The sequence below is a fragment of the Mus musculus genome, chromosome 18 (genome assembly GCF_000001635.26).
Source record: "Mus musculus strain C57BL/6J chromosome 18, GRCm38.p6 C57BL/6J".
NCBI lineage: Eukaryota > Metazoa > Chordata > Mammalia > Rodentia > Muridae > Mus > Mus musculus.
Genome location: NC_000084.6, coordinates 35138556 through 35158738, shown reverse-complemented (window position 1 = coordinate 35158738; position 20183 = coordinate 35138556). Strand labels below are relative to the sequence as shown.

The 20183-nt window shown below is 38.6% G+C and overlaps 1 protein-coding gene across 2 annotated transcripts in view; it reads right to left on the bottom strand.

Moving 5' to 3' along the window:
• Positions 1–20183, bottom strand: part of Ctnna1 (catenin (cadherin associated protein), alpha 1) — a 135875-nt gene that overhangs the window by 96038 nt on the left and 19654 nt on the right. For both annotated transcript variants that reach the window (XM_030250299.1, NM_009818.1), the window contains 2 exons: positions 6032–6138; positions 4199–4394 (listed from right to left, as the gene is read on the bottom strand). In XM_030250299.1, the coding sequence (XP_030106159.1) occupies positions 4199–4394; positions 6032–6136 (301 nt within the window). In that variant the 5' untranslated portion in view covers positions 6137–6138. The remainder of the gene's footprint in view (positions 1–4198; positions 4395–6031; positions 6139–20183) is intronic.

The window sequence follows — 20183 nt, the reverse complement described above, 5'->3', positions numbered from 1 at the left end:
AGAGCACACCCTTATCTTTAGCTGAGAGGCTGAAAGGCAAGCTACTAAAGGACAGCCTGGTTCTGAAAACAAAACACAACCAAAAACTCACAGGACATAATAATTTTCTAAACCTTTTGGAAGAAGGATATTTTCTGAGATCAAACCCAGGACCCTGTGTGTGCTCTATGATTTGAGCCAAAACACCATACACTGTCCTAACCTTTCCTATCAGCAGTGCTCCATAATGTTCTCCTAAAGTAAGAGCCCTCAACATTCCCCAGGCATGGCTTACTGTGCTCCAACTTCCCTAGATGGCATCCTCCCTTTCTTCTCCATTTAAAGATCCAATGGATGTTTTAACACATAAGAAACATTTCTAACCTGCTGTTTATCTGCTCATCATTCTTTCTAATATTCATGCTATTAATTTACATTTCATGCCCATGTATCATTCTACAACAAAACAGGAAAAACAACTTTTCTACTTGCAGTCGTCTGAATGAGAATTGCCTCCACAGGCTCATATATTTTAATGTTTGCCCCCAGTTGATGAAACTGTTTATTAAGGATTAGAAGGTAAAGATGAGGTGTGTCCCTGGGGATGGGGGCTTTGAGGTTTCAAAAACTCACACCATCCCCAGTGTCTGTCTCTCTCTCTCTCTCTCTCTCTCTCTCCCTCTCTCTCTCTCTCTCTCTCTCTCTCTGCTTCATGCTTGTGACAAAAATGTAAGGTGTCAGCTACTACTCTAGCACCACCCCTGCCTGTTCCCAAGCTCCCCACCATAATCATCATGGACTCTAACCAACCCTCTGAAACTGTAAGCACCAATAAACAATTCCTTCTGCAAGTGGTCTTGGTCATCATGTCTGTACAGCAATAGAAAAGTAACTAAAGGCTATACAAGAGTGTCTTGCCCATCAGAGGAACACATGTAACCAGCCAACTTACCCCATTTGGTTTTTTCCCCAACATCTATCCTTCCTAGAAAATTCACTTTTACCTAATCATATGCTTAATTGAGCCCTCTTCTATTTTCTTTCTGGTTTTTGTAGGTACACACACACACACACACACACACACACACACACATATACATACACACACACACACACACACACACACACACTCCAGACAGTGTCTCATTCAGTAGCTCAGGCTAGCTTCTTAGCCTTTTTTACTGAACCAAATGTTGAATGCAATGTAGGATTATACAAAGATGTGCATCTGCTTCTTGAGTCATCACTCAGACGTGCACATGAGTAGCAAGGAAGAAGTTACTCATATTAGAGCAAGTCCCTACTATAAGCTTTTAAAAGCCAACTACTGACTGCAGCCCAGTGTTTCGTTTTGTTTTTTAAGGTAAGGTTGACTATAGAGTCCAGGTATGACTTTCAATCTTCCTGCTCATGCTTTCTAAGAGGTAAGATTACAGGAAAGCCCCACAACAACCATCAAGTAAAATCCTATTCCAATGTGTGTCTGAAAGTTATCTTGATTGCCAAATTCTTCAGATTTAGAGTTATGGAAACAATTTTCTGAGCATGTCTATGTGGAATTATCTAGATTATGTTAACTGAGAAAGACCTACCCTAAATGTGGACAATACTATTTAATGGGTGGGATACTGGACTGATAAAAAGGAGAAAACAAGCTAGGCACAAGTATTCCTAACTCTCTGCTTCTAGAGTGGAGGTGGAGGTGCAATGTGAACAGATACCTCCTCTTCCTGCCTTCAGATCTTCCTCACCAGGCTGGACAGTATGCATGTAACCCTACAACTTCGAGCCAAAATAACTTCCTTATGTTGCACTTGTCAGGAACTTTCTTAGAGCAATGAGACAAAGCAACTAACACAGAAACTATTCCTCATCCCCTTACTTCCAACTTAACAGCACTAGTTCTGTTTTCTATACTTCTCATTTTCTAATCATTTGCCTCATCTTATCTGTCTGGCATCCCTTAAGCCAGCTAAATGCTTTCTTTTTCTAGTTAGAACACTTATTATTCAAGGACTCATAAAATATACTTAAAATAACCAGAGGCAGCCCTCCTCTTTGTGAACTTTTGAAATATATATCATGATGGCACACGATTATAATTCAAACATTTGGGAACCAGGCAAAATGATCCAGCGTCCTGGGCAAGCCTGAGGTAGATAGTAAGACCCTACTGTGTGCCAAAGACGTCAGTGACTTATGATGAGTACAGGTGTCTTTGGGGGTGACAGAAATGCTCTGGACTTAAGACAGCAACCACAGCTACACAACCCTAAGAATATACTACAAACTCTGAAAGGCTGATATAGTATGCACTACATCAGCTTTTTATGATTCTTCACCTACATGAAAGCATTCATATTTGTAAATACACTTAAAATGTGAGAAAGGAACTTTTCTTTCTCACACCATACTCTTTAGGAAATAGCTAATTATCCTAAAACACAATACCTATTATCTACCACAGACCTGACACCATGTTAGGTAGCACAGAAAAGACCACCAAACTATAAAGTAATCTGCCCTACTAGAGACTGGGAAGGGGAGGGCAATCTAATTAATTATTACTATAAAAATTAGAAAACACTTGATTGACCTAACCAAAGAGTAGACATATGGATGTGTACCCACTAAACAAGAAAGGGCACATACAAAAAGCAGCAATATACATCAGCCTGTATAAGGCTCAGCACCTAGTTTAAGCAGATTGTCATTATGATGTGACCCTAGACCACATGAGTTTAGATGCTGTGAAATTGATAACTGGCTCCCATGGTAGGTTCTTGGGAGGCTCATTTCATTACCTTGAAATAAAATGGACTTGAGTTTTATGAATGTGGATGTTTCTGATACACTTATAGCATTTATGGTGGTATTTTAAGACACCCAAATTTTCATACGTTATTCATATAAAAAATTATACAAAACTGTATGCATTCATTGTTATGGTTGCATAGGGGCTGGAGAGATGGCTAAGCAGTTATGAGCACTTGCTGCTCTTCCAGAGGTTCTGAGTTCAATTCCTAGCAACCCATGGTGGCTCACAACCATCTGTAATGTGATCTGATGCCCTCTTCTCCCATGCAGGTGTACATGCAGATAGAGCATTCATATATAAATAAATAAATCTTTTTTAAAAATTATGGTTGCATAGAAAGCACAGGGCACACACAAACCCCAAACACAGAAATCTGACTTGAAACTCACATAAACAAGTACTTCTTCTTTGAACCCAGCAAGCTTCTATTTTTAACAGTGTAGGAAAATCTTAGATTAGAAATTAGCAAACTATATTTTGTATATCAAAACAGCATACCTCTGCTTTTGTAAGTTTTATCAGATCATACCTTGCACATTTGTGTATATATTCTCCACAGCATGCTTATAGCATGGCTAAGTAGCTTCAACAGAGACTCTATGGCCAGTAAAACTAAAATACTAGCTGGCCCTCTACCAAAAAAAAACTAGAAACCCCTATCTAATCAAAGGTAGTCAACATTGATCCAGAACAAACACATCTTACAGTCCCTTAAGGAACCAAATGTTTCCATAGATACCAACTAAGCATTCCTTAGATAAGCAATTATTTAATTGCTAACCTAAGACAAGTTAGGTTATGTTTCAGACCACTGAAAACCTTATAGAGAAAGGAAATCATATTTTCTTCTGCTGACTAATCATTCAAAAATTAATGATAGCTTAAAAGGAGCATTTATAATCCTTTGGGGTTAGTTGGGAGTGCTGTCTTCTGAATCTTGAATGTAAATGGCTATCTGTCCAAAGTAGTCCATTCATATGCTTGGCAAAAGTATGCTGCTGGCCATTAGCAGCAGACGTTACCTCCTTGCTACAGAACTTCCTAAGTGTTCTCATGGCACAGCAGCCAACTCTCCCCTGGTGAATAACCCATGAGAAAGAAGCCCAGTTAGGGCCAGTGAGATGGCTCAGTGAGAGCTGCTGCCACATTTGATAACCAGATAACCAGAGTTCAATCTCCAGACTCACATGACGGGAGGAAGGAAGGAAGGGAGGGGGGAAAGGGGGGAGGAGGGAGGGAGGGAGGGAGGGAGGGAGGGGGCTCCCACAGTTGTCTTCTGACTTCCATATGCCATGCTGTGGCACCCATATATAGAATCACAGACACACGTATAAATAAATGTAAATTTAAAATTTTAATGTATTTCTAGGAAAACCTGTCTCTCTTCATATATTGACCTACCTTGTTTTCGAACATCTTCTACAGCAACCACAAGCTCCTCCTTGAGAAACTGGCTCTCTTTTGCAATTTTATCCCCCTTTTCCAAGAAATTCTCAGTTGCTTGTTCAACAGATGCAGCCAAAACATGGGCCTTCTTAGAACGGCCTCTCTTTTTATTAGACGGCCCTTTACTATTGGTGTTTACCAGGGTTGTAACCTAGAAGTTTAATTTAAAAAAAAAATCATTTAGAATGAAAAATAGTAGACTAGTATCTTTAAAGATAGCAATTCCAAGTTCATAAGTAAGTTAGGTGACAGACACACTTAGAGATCTTACTAAACATGAAATAACACAATTCTTAAAATTATGCTATATTTAGTTTCCAAAATAATTTTGTTTCTTAATGTATACGATAAGAAATATAATGCCGGCTGGAGAGATGGCTCAGTGGTTAAGAGCACTGACTGCTCTTCCAGAGGTCCTGAGTTCAAATCCCAGCAACCACATGGTGGCTCTCAACCATCTGTAATGGGATCTGATGCCCTCTTCTGGTGTGTCTGAAGACAGCTACAGTGTATTCATATACAATAAATAAATAAATAAATCTTAAAAAAAGAGAGAGAGAAATATAATGCATATCTTAAGTTCTTAAGTAATCATTAAGTTTTTAGAGAGACTTCAGACTCAAACTATGATTGGGGATAAGTGAAACGTCATTTTTTTAAGTCAAGGTATTCCAGAAACGGCTGGACAATAAATTTAGATTTACCAGAAGACTACATTTTTGTCATTGTTACTAGTCCGCAAAATGTTCTCAGACAACTTACTTCTGAAGTCTGCTCAAGTTTATTAATGCAAATCTTAGCATTAATTAGTAAAGGTCCTTAATAAAGAAATGAAAGATTGCCCACAAAAGCCTACTGCGATGATGCTTAAAAGTTCCAGAGCATTAGACATCATTAATAAGTTTAATATGCCAGATGATCTGTAGGTTGAAGATGATTAAAGTTTTGTTACAGTGTAAACCTGCCAAACATAAGACCTGAAAAGTACAGAATACTGGGTTCAAGACAGCAAGTATCCCACTAACCCCCACACATCTACATATAGACATATAAAACCTTAGTTTATGGCTTAGAAGGCAAGTTTTTTAAAGACAGCAAATGTCATTCTTGTTTTCTCTCTCCTCTCATATATAAATATACACATACATTAACTATGCCAAAAGAGTAAAACTATACAGCTGCTAAGCTAATCAATGTCATCACACTATGACGCATGTATTTGTAACAGAATATACCAAGCCTACACCCTCAAACTAAATTACCTGCTAACTAATCCTACACAATGAAGGGTGCATTAAGATAAGTGGAGAACCTTAACCATCAAGTCCCACCTTCATTGAATTTCCTGTCTGATGGAGGGTGAAGTTATCTGCAAAGCACAAATATTTAGAAATCTGTACTATATAATACCAATAACCTTTACTATCAGCAGTAAGATTTCAGAAAAGTGAAGCTGTAGTCTAAAGAATTAAATAAAGCCAGGCATAGTGGCACATGACTTTAATACAAGTGGCATTCAAGAGGTGGAAACAGGGACCAGGAGAGTTCAAGTCTACCCTCATATACCTAAGGAGGTTGAGGTCAGTGTGGTGATAGAAAACCTTGTCTCAATTGCAACAGTAGAAAGAATTAAATAAAGAAATGTACCAGTATTCAAAAGGACTGTCAAACTAATTAAAACTCAACCAACTCAAGTTAAGACTCTGAGCTAAAGAACCTTAGTTAGGGTTTGGTGGCCAGGCCTATTGCTAAAGAATGTTACAACTATTTGTGTTTTCAGATTGTTACCTGTGTAACAAGAGGCTCCAACAGTCTTTCAACAGCCAGAGTCCTAATCTCCAGACTTTTGGGGTCCCATTTGAAGTTTATGTTGCCTGCGTGGACGGCAGTCATTTCTAAGAGATAAACAAAAACCCAAAGTCAGGCAAACATCAAACAGAAACATGAAATACATTATCAAGCTCTCACAAAGACTTTCCTATCAGTACTGCAGCATTTACAAGAGGAAGTAACTGTAACTAACCCACAAATGAGTCTTACACATAGGAACTCTGTGTTTACATGAAGAGACAATCTTGACAACATTTTTCCAATACAAATTCACTATAGATTAAGATCTCAATCCTGGCTAGAGAGATGACTCGGTAGTTAAGAGCACTGGCTGCTCTTCCAGAGGACCCCAGGTTCAGTTTCCAGGACTGAAGTTTTCAGTTCACAACTGTCTATAACTCTAGTTCCAGGTGATCTAACACCCTAACACAGGCATACATACAAGCAAAACACCAATACACACAAAATAAAAAATAAATTAAAACAAAGAAATTTCAATCCATACAGGTATGGTGGCACACACCTTTAATCCCAGCACTCAGGAGGCAGAAGCCAGTAAATCTCTGTGAATTCAAAGCCAGCCTGGTCTACACAATGAGTTCTAGCACAGCCAGGGCTATATACTGTAGGAAGGAAGGAAAGAAAGGAGGGAGGGAAGGAGGGAATCTCAGCCCATTAATTAAATGTCTCAGCATTAAAAACACTGGCCTCCCTTCTGAATGACCCAGGATTTATTCCCAGAACCCATATGGCAGCTAAACACCACCTGTAACTCCAGCTCTAGCCAATATGGTACATGTGCATATACATACATGCAGGCAAATCACTCATATATATATAATAAAAAACCAATCTTTCAAAAAATATAAAGAAATCCTAATCGAAACTAAATTTTGAGTTAATAGATAAAGGAAACACAGAAGTACAGTAATCATGTCTATGAGAAAACAGATATAGCTCTAAGCAGAGCACTGTGGTCCGTGCCTGTAATCTTAGCACTAGAGAAAGGTTGAGGCAGGGGGAGTTCATGAGTTCAAGGCCAGCCTGGACTGAACAGTATATTTCCTAGTTAGTTACAAATGTCTACATAGCAAGACCCCATTTTTAAATTTCTTTTTCTCATTGGGTATAGTGGTATCTGTCTGTATTTCCAAATCCACAGTAAATTGAGGCATGAAAGTCATTTGAACCCAGGAATTCAGATTAATTTGAGCATACGGTAGTTCACACATATAATCCCAGCATCTGGGAACCTGGGGCCAAAAGACTGCTATAAATTTATGGTCAACCTTAGTTACACTTGAGACTATGTATCAAAAAAGAAAAACAAAACGTGCAAGGGTAGTATAAGAGATGGCTGCTCAGCAGATAACCCTGGAACCCAAGTAAGAGTAGGATAGGAGAATACCTGCTCCAAAGTTGTCCTCTGACCTCTACAAACCTAACATGGAACATACACATAGCTATCATATAAACAATAAATAAGCTTAAATTTAAAAAGTTTTAGATGGGGTAAACAAAGCTAGGTGTGGTTTAGCATGCCTGTAATCCCAAACCCTCAGAAGAATGAGTCAGAAAAAAATGATGTAAATTCAAGGCCAGTCTGAGCTATGGAGTGAGGCCCATACGCACACAAAAGGAAAAAAAATGCCAGAGGGAACTAGGGAGCTGGGCAGAGTGGTGCATGGCTATAATCCCAAACACTCAATAGATTGAAGCAGGAATTTTGTAACTCCAAGTCTGCATAGTGAGTTCAGGCCAGTCTAATCTTAAAGAGAATGAAATCCTGTCTCGGGGGAGTGGGGGGTGTACACCAAAATTAAAGATTGGGGGGGGGGGACCTCAAATTAAACATTAGTAACACTTTACAGAAGTATATGAAAAATGTTCAAAATGTATACTACTGACTACAGAAAACAATCTGAAGTATAAATGTAAAGGGGGGCCGGGCAGTAGTGGCACACACCTTTAATCCCAGCAATTGGGAGGCAGAGGCAGGCAGATTTCTGAGTTCAAGGCCAGCCTGGTCTACAGAGTGAGTTCCAGGACAACCAGGGCTACAAAGAGAAACCCTGTCTTGAAAAATAAATAAATAAATAAATAAATAAATAAATGTAGAGTAGGGGGGAGCTGAAATGCATCTACCAAAATATTTAACAAAGTCAAGTCTAAAAGTTAGAAACAACCTATTAAAAGTAGCATTAACATTTTTCTTTTTATTAACTGTGTTTTCTAATATTATAGAACTATATAACTACTATTCAGGGGGGAAAGCTATTTTCATAATTAACAAAATTAAACTCTCTACATAATATAATGAGGACAACAGCATCCAAGAGCACACATCATTTTAACTACTTTCAACTTGTCTCATTTATACATGAAGACTACCAACCAGCACCTTTTTCAAAAAAGCTTTTCTACAGATTTAATTAGATAAAATAGATTATGATCCTCTGGATAGTACGTACAGTCTATCTTAATATGAATTAAGGAAAAGGTTCTTCAAACAAAAGATCTAATAAATATAGGATAATGTATTTAAATAAGACACCATTTAGGCCAAGAATATAGCTTACTCTGTTAGTACCAGCACTCAAAAGACTTAGGAAGAAAGATCACAAATTAAAGGCCAATCTGGGCTGAGGAATAAAAATCCTGTCACAAAATTTAAAACAAGTTTAAAGTTAAGAAAAAGGGAAAGCACCTTTTAGGACATCCAAAGTAATCAATGATTCCTTGATTCATGTAAGAATCAAGGAGACTAAAGCATGGGGCAGAAAGACAGCTCCATAGTTAAGAGCATTTACTATTCCTACAAAGAACCCCAGTCCAGACGGAACCAATGCCTCTGCACCCCCATGCACACAACCATAGACTGCATATGTACACACACACACACACACACACACACACACACACACACAGTTGGGGGGGAGGGGGGGACATGGCAGGGTGAGACAAGGTCTCACTGTGTAGGCCTGGCTGGTCTGGAACTTGCTATGTAAATCAGGCTGACCTCAAAATCAGAAATCCACCTGGCCCCATGGCCCTTTAACCCACTCTGAGGCTCTAGGGACAGCTCAGCAGTTAAGAGTAGAGACTGCTCTTCTAGAAGACCCAGGTTCAATCATCAGCACCCACATTGGTCAGCTCACAACTCTATCTCTAACTCCACTGCACCTGACACCTCTGGCCTCTGTAGGCACCAACACTTACATGCACAAAAAACACACATACATACTCATAATTTAAAATTTAATTTAAAAAATCATTTTTGTAGTACATCACAAAACTACTTAACTTCAGTCTAATGTTGGTAAATACCAGGGTGTTAGTAAGGCATATTCCACAAAATTAAGAAAAGGTCAAGAAAACCAAATGTATAAAATTTTAAAATGGATTCTTTATTTATAATAAGCATAGTAATTCATGTTAAATTTCCAAATTTTCATTATTTCACTTTAAATTATCCACGCATCAATAAAACACTGAATCACAAAATGCAGTTTCCAGACAATTTGTTCCCTATACTTACATTATGCTGGGCCTACATATTTTGGGTCTTTAAAGGTTATTTGTCCACTAAACCGATAAACACAAGTCAGTAATCCTTAAGAGATGGGATGGTCTAGGTTGTTAAAGACCACTAACACTTCAAGCAAATGTCATCAAATGTCATAGATAAGACAGTTCAGAAGAAAGTATTTGCCCTGTGGATCCTAGCTTCCTGGCATTTCAAAGAGACTGCACCAGTACAAATACGAGAACCTTTCAGGATTAGAGGACTAGACCCTGTGATTAAGGAAAGCAAACCCAGGTGGGCATTTAGAGCAACTCCTAGTTGCTGAGACGCAAAACACAATTCTCACTTTGAGGGGTCGGGCGCTTGTACTTGGAACTGAACCCAGAGCCTGCCAGACATGCACTAGGCAAAGCTCTGGAGAAGCTCTGCCACTGACGCTGCCTCGTTTTCCCAAAGAAACTCTTCTAATATTTTTCTGATATAAAAAACTCTCTAGACACAGGAAAAACAAAAAGAAAAGACGCTTCAGTGTTTCAGGATTTATTTTATTTGAGACAGAGTCTCACTACATAGCCTTGGCTGGCCTGGAACTCACACAGATCTACCTGTCTCTGCCTCTGCAGTGCTGGAATTAGACCTACACCTACAGTGAAATTAATTTAAGATTTCTTTTTATGTTTCATTTTGCTTTCATGTTATGTATGTGTACCACACACATACAGAGTGCCTATAAAGCCAGAAGAGACCATCGGATTTCCTAAAACTGAATGAGTTGCCATGTGTGCACCAGAACCAAACCAAAATCCTCTGGAAAAGCAGCAAGTGCTCCAGCCCCCAAATTAAATTATTTTAACAAGATGGAAATGGTGGTCTATGTCTATAATAACAACACTTGATTGAGGCAGGAGGATCATCTCAAGGCCATCCTAGACACTCAGTTGAATCCAGCTTTAGCTACAGAACGAAACCTGATCCCAAAACAACAAAAAGCCTTCTGAATCTTTTACTTTCCTGAATCCGAGGATTCAGAGCCCCAGGGCTTCCCATGTGTTAAAGGGAGCTCCAGTGAGAAAGTTAAGGCTGGGCAGTGGTGGCGCAGGCCTTTCATCCCAGCACTTGGGAGGCAGAGGCAGGCGATTTCTGAGTTCGAGGCCAGCCTGGTCTACAGAGTGAGTTCCAGGACAGCCAGGGCTATACAGAGAAGCCCTGCCTCGAAAAACGGGGGGCGGGGGGGGGGGTGTTGTGGTTTAAGGCTCTGCTACTTTCAAAAATACAACAACTGACAAACTATAAATCCAACAATAAGTCAAATGACACCCAGCCTCCCCAGGTCAGAGATGGACAGATAGTCCTACAGAAAAGACCAACTCAAAAAGCTTGTGTCCAACTGATCAACTCCAAGCAATTATCACAAAGTTACTTCAAATGACCTGAATTTAAGAGAAACCAAACATACAAATTTCTATTTGAAATCCCCAAACTTAACTATTGCTAACTCTTCTGAACTGGACTGTTGGTATCCTGACAGTATATAACTGGACTGCTAGTATCCTGAAAAATTACTTCTATAAGGTACACATCCTCTTGTTCTATTTATCTTCTTTCTTCCCTACCTTTGGATGGTGGGCTCGAACAAGGGGAGGGGCGTTTGAGAGCCCTTATTAAAGTAGGTTTTGAGAAATTTAAGCCTACAGATGACACCCAACATGGCTTAGACATAATGGGAAATTCTTCTAATGTGCTAGAGGAAAGGTCAGGTTATGAGCGGTTAGCAATGTACCTTAAGGTTGGCAAAATAGCAGTGAAAACCGGTAAGTGATCTACTACCTTGTTCTTGGAGGAAGGTTTTTGATTTTGTTTCCTGGTTTAAAAAAATAAAAATAAAAAAATTTAAGACCTTTTTAAAAAGATTGGGGGGAAAACTGACAGTACTCTTTTTAAAGATTTATTTATTTATTATATGTAAGTACACTGTAGCTGTCTTCAGACACTCCAGAAGAGGGTGTCAGATGTTGTTACAGATGAGTGTGAGCCACCATGTGGTTGCTGGGATTTGAACTCAGGACCTTCGGAAGAACAGTCAGTACTCTTAACCATTGAGCCATCTCTCCAGCCCCTGACAATACTCTTTATGTTAGATAAGATTGCAGAGTTAGCTAAGCACTTAAGAGAGTTTGCAAATAGAGGTAGAAGTGCTAAGCCAGTGGGAGAGGAACAACAGTGTTCAAACTTGATGTCTGAGACCAGGAATGTACCACACAATGAAAAGGGGAAGGGCTAGGAGGCTGGAGAGATGGCACTGACTGCTCTTCCAGGGGTCCTAAGTTCCACTCCCAGCAACCACATGGAGGCTCACAACCATATGTAATGGGATCCAATGCCCTTTTCCAGTGTGTCTGAAAACAGCTACAGTGTTCTCATAAATAAAATAATAAATCTTTAAAAATAAAAAAAGAAAAAGGGAAACTAAATAAGCTAGAAAGTAAACTGCTGCCTTGCTCTGCTACATGCATTTTCACTAGAGATACCCAGAGCACCTCCCTGACTAGGGGCTCAGTACAGGTACCATGGGATAGTATTCAGTCCAGCGCACCACCAGAGGATTTGCTCAGGCCTTCACAGGCACCTTCAGCCTTCCCAGTCTTTGTGCAGCACAAGCCTACTAATGATGCTGGTTCTGCCTATAATGAGCTGACCTGGCATCCAACAGAAATGCTAGAACTGAAGCATTTTAAAGAGGCTATGGTATTATATAGCTTGCACTCTCCATTACTTAAAGAAATGCTAAATACTTGGGCTATGCAGAATAGGGTTATTCCCCCAAGATTGGAAGAGATTGGTGTTAGCTATTCTATAAGCTGGACAATTACAATGATGTCGTGGTGGTGGTGCAAGCCACAAATAGAACAATAAGATATAGCAAAAAAGGATAAATGTTACTAAAGACAAACTGCATAGTGAAGGGCTTTATGCTGATTTCCAAGAACAAATCCAATCTGTTGATGGCATAATTGAACAATGTTGTATTGGGGCTTTAAGAGCCTGGGATATAACTGAGAAGCCAGGAGGGGGAAAATCTACTTTATTTATGAAGGTAATACATGGACCTGTAGAAGCATTCACCGATTTCTTACAGAGATTGGGTCCAGCTTTAATAGCCTTATCAGACCCTGAACCAGTCATTGATAGAAATACTGGCCTTTGAAAACATGAATACTGAATGTATTCATCAGAAAGCAATCAAACTGGAAGCATGAGGAGCCCCAATAGACAAATGGGTAAGAGAGATAACTGATATTGGTTTTGGGGAGCATCATGCTAATATCATAAGGCAATGAATAGCTAGAAGTCTTAGAAATCAATACCTGATGCTTTAATTATGATAGGTTTGGCCATTTCCAAAGAGATTTAAGGCTAGAAGATTCAGAGCTCAAAATAGCAGGTACACTGACTCTAGGGAACAAAGTATTCATAGAAGAGAACAAGCAGGTTCTGACTGTTAAAAACCACAAAGGTTTCCTGGGTATTGTAGCTACTGTGGTAAGGGCAAATATTGGTCAAAGGATTGCCAGTCCAAGAGGGACACGTGAGGTAATCTGCTCTCAGGAAATGAGCAGGGGGCATGTCAGCTCCAGGTCCCACAGTAAGCAATACAAGTTGTCTTCCTTTGTCAACCAGAAAGTACCAAGCAGGAAAGAAAACTAAAACTAAGTATTTCTAATCTTATACATGCCACAGAACGGAGTGCAGGTTTGGATCTGGCCACAGTTACACCTCTTTCCCTATCCCCAAAAGTTGAATGTTACTAGCTACCACTGGTACCCTCAGAAACAGTGGGAATAATGTACCCTCAGAAACAGTGGGAATAATTTTGGGAGCAGTAGGTTAACTTCTCAAGGACTTATTATGCATCCAGGTATAGTAGATGGGGATAGCAAAGAAGAAATTAGAATCGTGGCATATGTAAGAAAAGAGATGCAAATTGATACAGGGAATAGGACTGTTCAACTGTCGTTTTCTTACATTTTTTAAAAAGACTTTTATTTATTTATTATTAAAAGTAAGTACACTGTAGCTGTCTTCAGACGCACCTGAAAAGAGCGTCAGATTCCATTACAGGTGGTTGTGAGCCACCATGTGGTTGCTGGGATTTGAACTCAGGACCTTCAGAAGAGCAGTCAGTGCTCTTACACGGTGAGTCATCTCACCTGCCCCCTCATTTTCTTACATAAAGGGCAAGGCTGCTCCAGTAGAAAGGACATAAGCTTTTGGGAATACAGAAAAATGTGTGTTCTGGCAAACATTAATGATTAGATTGGTTAATGATCAGAAACCCAAGTTAATGATGTAAATGAATGGCATTGACATAGAAGGCTTGGTAGATACAGGAGCTTGTTAGTATACATTCTCAAAAGTCTTAGAATCCAGATTGGCTACTTCAGAAGGCCATAGTTTATAGAATTGATAAATTATCAGGAATAAATCGAAGTGTCTGACAGGAACTGTGTAGGAACAGAAAGGCAAACAGGGAAGCTGAAACTTATGTAGCTGATATACCCATAAATTTATGGGGAAGGGATCTTTGGATCCTTTATAGCAATGGGGCACACAAATTAATATTCTTGCAATTCCAGGGACAGCAAATGAGGAAATTGAGTGTTATATGGTAGATGCTCCTGGGGAAGGTATTGATACAGGGATCGAGAAAAATCACAAACTGTGCTCATGGTCCAAAAACAAGATATCACAGGAATCACATTTCCAAATGTATAAAAGGGGCCACTGTTGACAAACCAACAGCCTTGCCCCTGAAATGGTTATCAAACAGACCTGTAGGGCAAGAGCAGTGGACCATAACAAAAGAAAATCACAGGCACTTGAACAACTGGTAAAGAACAGCTGGAGGATCAACATATAAAAGAGTCTACCTGTCCATGGAATTCTCCTGTGTTTGATGTAAAAAATAGATTAGGAAAATGGAGGAGGATAACAGATTCAAAAGCAATTAACAAGGTAATTCAATCAATAGATCCTTTACAGCCTGGACTTCCTTTACAATCTTTTATAGGCCAAGATCATGGCCTATAAAAATAACTGACTTGAAAGATTTCTTTTGAGCAGGATAAGGAAAGGTCTGCTTTCTCAGTACCACTGGAAAGAGATACCACTGGAAGGTACTTGCGCAGGGAATGTTAAATAATCCAACTTTATGTGGTAAGCAAGTCCCTTAAGCTATCATTTATCATTATATGGATGTTATTCTGTTGGCTGATTCTGATAAAGATGTTTTAGAGAATATGTTTAAGGTAACACAAAGAATTCTGCCATGCTGGGGCTTACAGATTGCTCCAGAAAAAATACAAAGAGGAGGTTCATTTAGTTATTTGGGTTATAAAATCAATCAACAGAAAATTCCACCACAAAAGGTACAGATCCATAGGGACCAACTGAAACACTTAATGATTTTCAAATGTTATTAACTAGTGTTATTAACTGGCTGTGGCCTACAATTGGATTAAATACATATGAGTTAAGTAATTTGTTTCAACATTGCAAGAAGATTCAAATTTAAACAGCTGAAGCAGAAAAAGAATTCTTGTAATTAATTAATTCTTGTAAAACGAAGACTGCAACATGCAAATATAATCAAATTGATTCTAAACTTGCTTGTATTTTGGTCATTTTGCCTTCGATTCATTCTCCTAGTGGGCTGGCTCATTATGCAAAGAGAAGATAGTATTATGGAATGGATTTTCTTAGCTCATAAACAAATTTAAAAAATTGAAGACATATATACAAAGATTTCTGAGTTAATTATGAATGGTAAAATAAGATTATGCCAATTGTCAGGAATAAATTCAGCCAAAACTATAGTATCTCTTACAAATGCTGAGATTATGTCATTATGGGGATCAATAAAGACTGGCATAGAGCTTGTAGTAATTACTTGGGCAAAATTAATAACAAATACCCAAAAAGCAAACGAATACAGTTCATAAAAAAAACTGGAGTCTTCCACATATCATAAAGGGAACACCAAATGCAGAGACATCAACACTTTATACTGATGTGACCAAGATGGGGATGGCAGGTTATAAATCAGACAAAATGAGCAAGGTACTCAAAAAAGTCCTTATGCCTCAGTTCAAAAGTCAGAATTATATGAAATCCTTATATTACTAGATTATCCTGAATCTCTTAACATAATCACGTATTCTTTATATGCAGAAAGAAACTTGCATGGATATAGAGACTGCTAAATTTGTACCTGATAACTCAGAAATAACCTCATTATGTATACAATTACAACAGGCCATCAGAAGTGAAACTATCCATTGTATGTTACTCATATTTGGTCTTCTATAGGTTTGCCAGGTCCATTAGCTCAAGGAAATGATGAAATTGACCATTACTAATAGAAACGTGTTATAAGCCTCAAAATTTCATGAAAAAAAATATCATATTAATGGGAGAGGTTTAAAGAATTCCCATCACTTGGCAATTAAAAAAAAAAAAAAAAGCTGGGCGGTGGTGGCACACGCCTTTAATCCCAGCACTTGGGAGGCAGAGGCAGGAGGATTTCTGAGTTCGAGGCCAGCCTGGTCTACAGAGTGAGTTCCAGGACAGCCAGGGCTATCCAGAGAAACCCTGTTTCAAAAAGCCAAAAAAAAATTTTTTTAATTAATTAAAAAAAAAAAGTCCTACTTTGTTCTCTATACAATCAAATTCTGTTACCTGCTGGTAGTAACCCTAGGGGACCAAAAGAAATGACATTTGGCAGATGGATATTTTCCATTTTGCAGAATTTGAAAAACTAAGATATATACACCATACCACTGATACATACTCAGGGTGTAAATTGGCAACTGCTTTAAGTTCTGAAATGCCTAACTGTGTTATTACACACTTATTGGAAATAATGGCAATTATGGGGATACCTATACAAATTAAGACTGATAATGGTCCCTCATATATATCCAATAAAATGAAATAATTCTTTATATGTTACAATATAAAGCATGTTACTGGTATACCACACAATCCCACTATAGAAAGAGCCAATCATACCTTAGAAGAGATGCTTATTAAACAAAAAGGGAGAATTAAACCCTCAGAAACAGATTAAATAATGCCTTGTTAACTCTACATTTTCTTAATGTTAGTGAAGAGGAACAATGGCATCTGAGAGACACTGGGTTAACGGGAAAAAAAAAAAAAAAAAAAAAAAAAAAACCTAAGGCACTAAGCCAACCAATATACTATAAAAAAGTTTAACATTGGAGTGGAAACCTGCAATGCTCTTAAGACAGGGACATGGTTACACTTATGTATCTACAGGGGATGAGAAAATATGGTTACCAACAAAACTTATAAAGATTAGATCTGACCAGGGAAAACCAGCTGAGACATCAATATCTTCACAAAGCAAATAGCCCAGGTGATGCACTTTCACAGACTGTCTCAGTTACTGATTTCTCAAAAATATGCATGCACATCAACTTCAAAGGGCTAGCCAAAATGATCAATCACACAGAGACTGGACAATACGTAAACTTGACAGACAACACATAGACTGGATAAAAACAGAGACTGGGCAACAGATGCTACAGCTAGACTTTATTTTGTTTTCCTCTTAGTAACTATTTATTTATTTATTTATTTAACTTATTCACTTTACATCCTGCATTGCTCCCCTCCTGGTCACCCCCTCCCACAACCCTTTCCCCTATCCCCTTCTCCTCTGTGCATATAGGGGTACCCCTGAGTATTGGCACTTCAAGTCTCTGTGAGGCTAGGAGCATCCTCTCCCACTCAGGACAGACAAGGCAGCCAGCCCAACTAGAAGAACATATCCCATGTACAGGCAACAGCATTTGGGATAGCCCCCACTTTAGTTGTTTGAGATCCACATCTGCTACATACGTGCTAGGGATTAATCATTTTGCCCCTTGGGCTCCAAACAGGAATTCTTCACCCCAATTCAGCATGAAGCAATTATAAGAAGACCGTCACCCCAAACCCCTTAAATTGGAATGGACAGTTTGTGTGTTTGATATGCTATGGTTGTTATCATCTAGGATGGTAGATTTAAATTGTTGTACACTGATAGGAATTTAAGGTTTTGTTTTTATTATACATTGATAGAAATTTAAGGTTGTTTTGTTTTTATTGTATATTGATAGGAACTTAAGGTTGCTTTGTTTGAATCATTATATACTGATAGGAATTTAAGGTTGTCTTGTTTTTATTATATACTATTAAAATTTCAGGTTGTTTTGTTTGAATTATTGTATATTGGTAAGAATTTCAGGTTGTTTTGTTTGACTTACTGTATATTCAGCGGGTCCTAGTCACTCCGACTGACTCAACGTCAATTCAGCAGAGGCCTGGCTGTGCTGCCACTGCTGATCTGTGTTTAGCGATTCTTTAAAACTGTTGGTAACCTGACACTACAGAACTGGACTGCTGGTATCCTGACAAACTAAAATTGAATTCACCCAAAGAACTACTTCTAAACAGGTCCACATCCCCTTGTCCTATTAACCATCTTTTCTCCCCCTGCCTTTGAACAGTGAGCTAGATTAAGAACCCTTGTTAAAGAAGGATTTGAAAAATCTAAGCCTACACCCAGGTACTCCGTGTATGTGGTGCACATATAGCAAACACTGAAGTGGAAATTTCTGGTTTCTTTGGAAACTCAGTTGTGTCATGTGATGTTTTTCTGGAAGTTTCCTGTGAGAGGGTGTTTTGCTGAAGCAGACACATGAGAGGGCATGATGTTTTGCTGGAGCAGACGCTTGAAAGGGCGTGTGATATTTAGAAAGAATATAAATATAACCCCACAGACAGTGAGAGGACACTCTTGCATTGCTAACGCCTTGCAACACTGTACTGGCTGATTCTTGCTGCTTCCACAGACTCGTGCTAATTTGCCAGAGCAGTGAGGTCTCCACTCGATTAAGCTGCTGCTACTTATTCATGTTTGTTGTTTGCTATTGGACTGGACTGCTGATATCCTGACAACGAAGCTTGGAATCGCCCCCAAACAACTACTTCTAAACAGGTCCACAACTCCCTTGGTCTTATTAACAATCTTTCTCCCCACTTTGGTCGGTGGGCTAGAAGGGAGGTTGAAGCATTTGAGAACCCTAAACAAAATAGGCTTTGAAAAATCTAAGCCTTTAAAACACTCATAAACATAAAATTATAAAATAAAAATACATTTTTTATTTTAAAGATGTTATATTTCATATTCTACATCCTTTGAGTTCTGTAATCAAAGTGTTCTTTTTATTATTAAATTTGTTCTTTAAAATGTTCACATGTGTATAAAATGCATTCCCATCCCTGACAACTCCTCCTTCCCACAAATCCCTTTCTGTATGGTGCCGTTAGGGGCTTTGGATTCCCTGGACCTGTAGTTACAAGTCAACTGCCTGATTTGGGTGTGGGAACCAAATGTGGGTTCTCTGCAAGAACAATATGCATTCTTAATCACTAAGTCATCTCTCCAACCCCCAAACAAAGACATTTAAAAGATACTTAATTGACACTACATCAATCCAACTAAACTGTATTAAGTTCCTCATTAGTGCCTATCACTTCCCGACCCATATTTTTGACCAAGTTTACAGTACTGTACATGGGTTTCCTCCTGTGGAGTAGGACTATATCCTATCAGAAGATGGTTGGTTACGCCCATAACAGTCACACCACTATTACACAAGACAACAGATCTTTCTTGGCCAGTTGTTATTGCAGTAAGGTTCGTATCTAATTAAAACCACTGATGCCTTTTTCTCCTCTACTAGCCTACACAGGTAGCACCTCTCACCACTATAAAAAGTAGCCAACAAGGAGTAAGCTTCCAGTTCAAACTGCATCCTGCAAGCAAGGTATGTGGCTGGTATCTGCAGCAACAGGGTCTTTCACTAATGTCAGTGGTTCTCAACCTTCCTAATGCTGCAACCCTTAAATACAGTACCTCATGTTGCAGAACTGTATTATATTATAATCATAAAAATTTTTATTGCTATTTCATAACTATAATTTTGCTACTGTTATAAATTGTAATATAAATATCTGATATGAAGGATATAGGACCCCCAAGGGGTGAAGACCCAGAGCTTAGGACCCACTGACTTAACAGCCTTTGAACTGTTTTATTAAACTTAATTTTCTCAACCTTAATATATGTTCCATGTTTTAGGACTAAAGGTAGGGGGCTGGGGAAATGGCTCAGTGATTAAATTTAAAGGCAACAATAGTTATACATTTTTATATTCTATAAGATGCTAACAAAGTACTTTGTACAGGGCACAGCAGTACAAGCTGAACTGAATTTATGCAACCCATTTGAAAATATTCACAAACCTACCAAGAAAAAGTTCCTGCCTTCATCTTAATCATATTCTCCTGGTTATTTACAATTAATGGTATTGTTTAGAATCGCTAAACAAATAACTTTTAAAGCTCTTGGCAGCTTCTAGTTTCCCAATTAACTTACAGAGCACTCCTTTCCAAAATCTATTATAAAATCTGCTAGAGCTGGCCAACATTAATAAAAAACAGCAAACTTAAGTT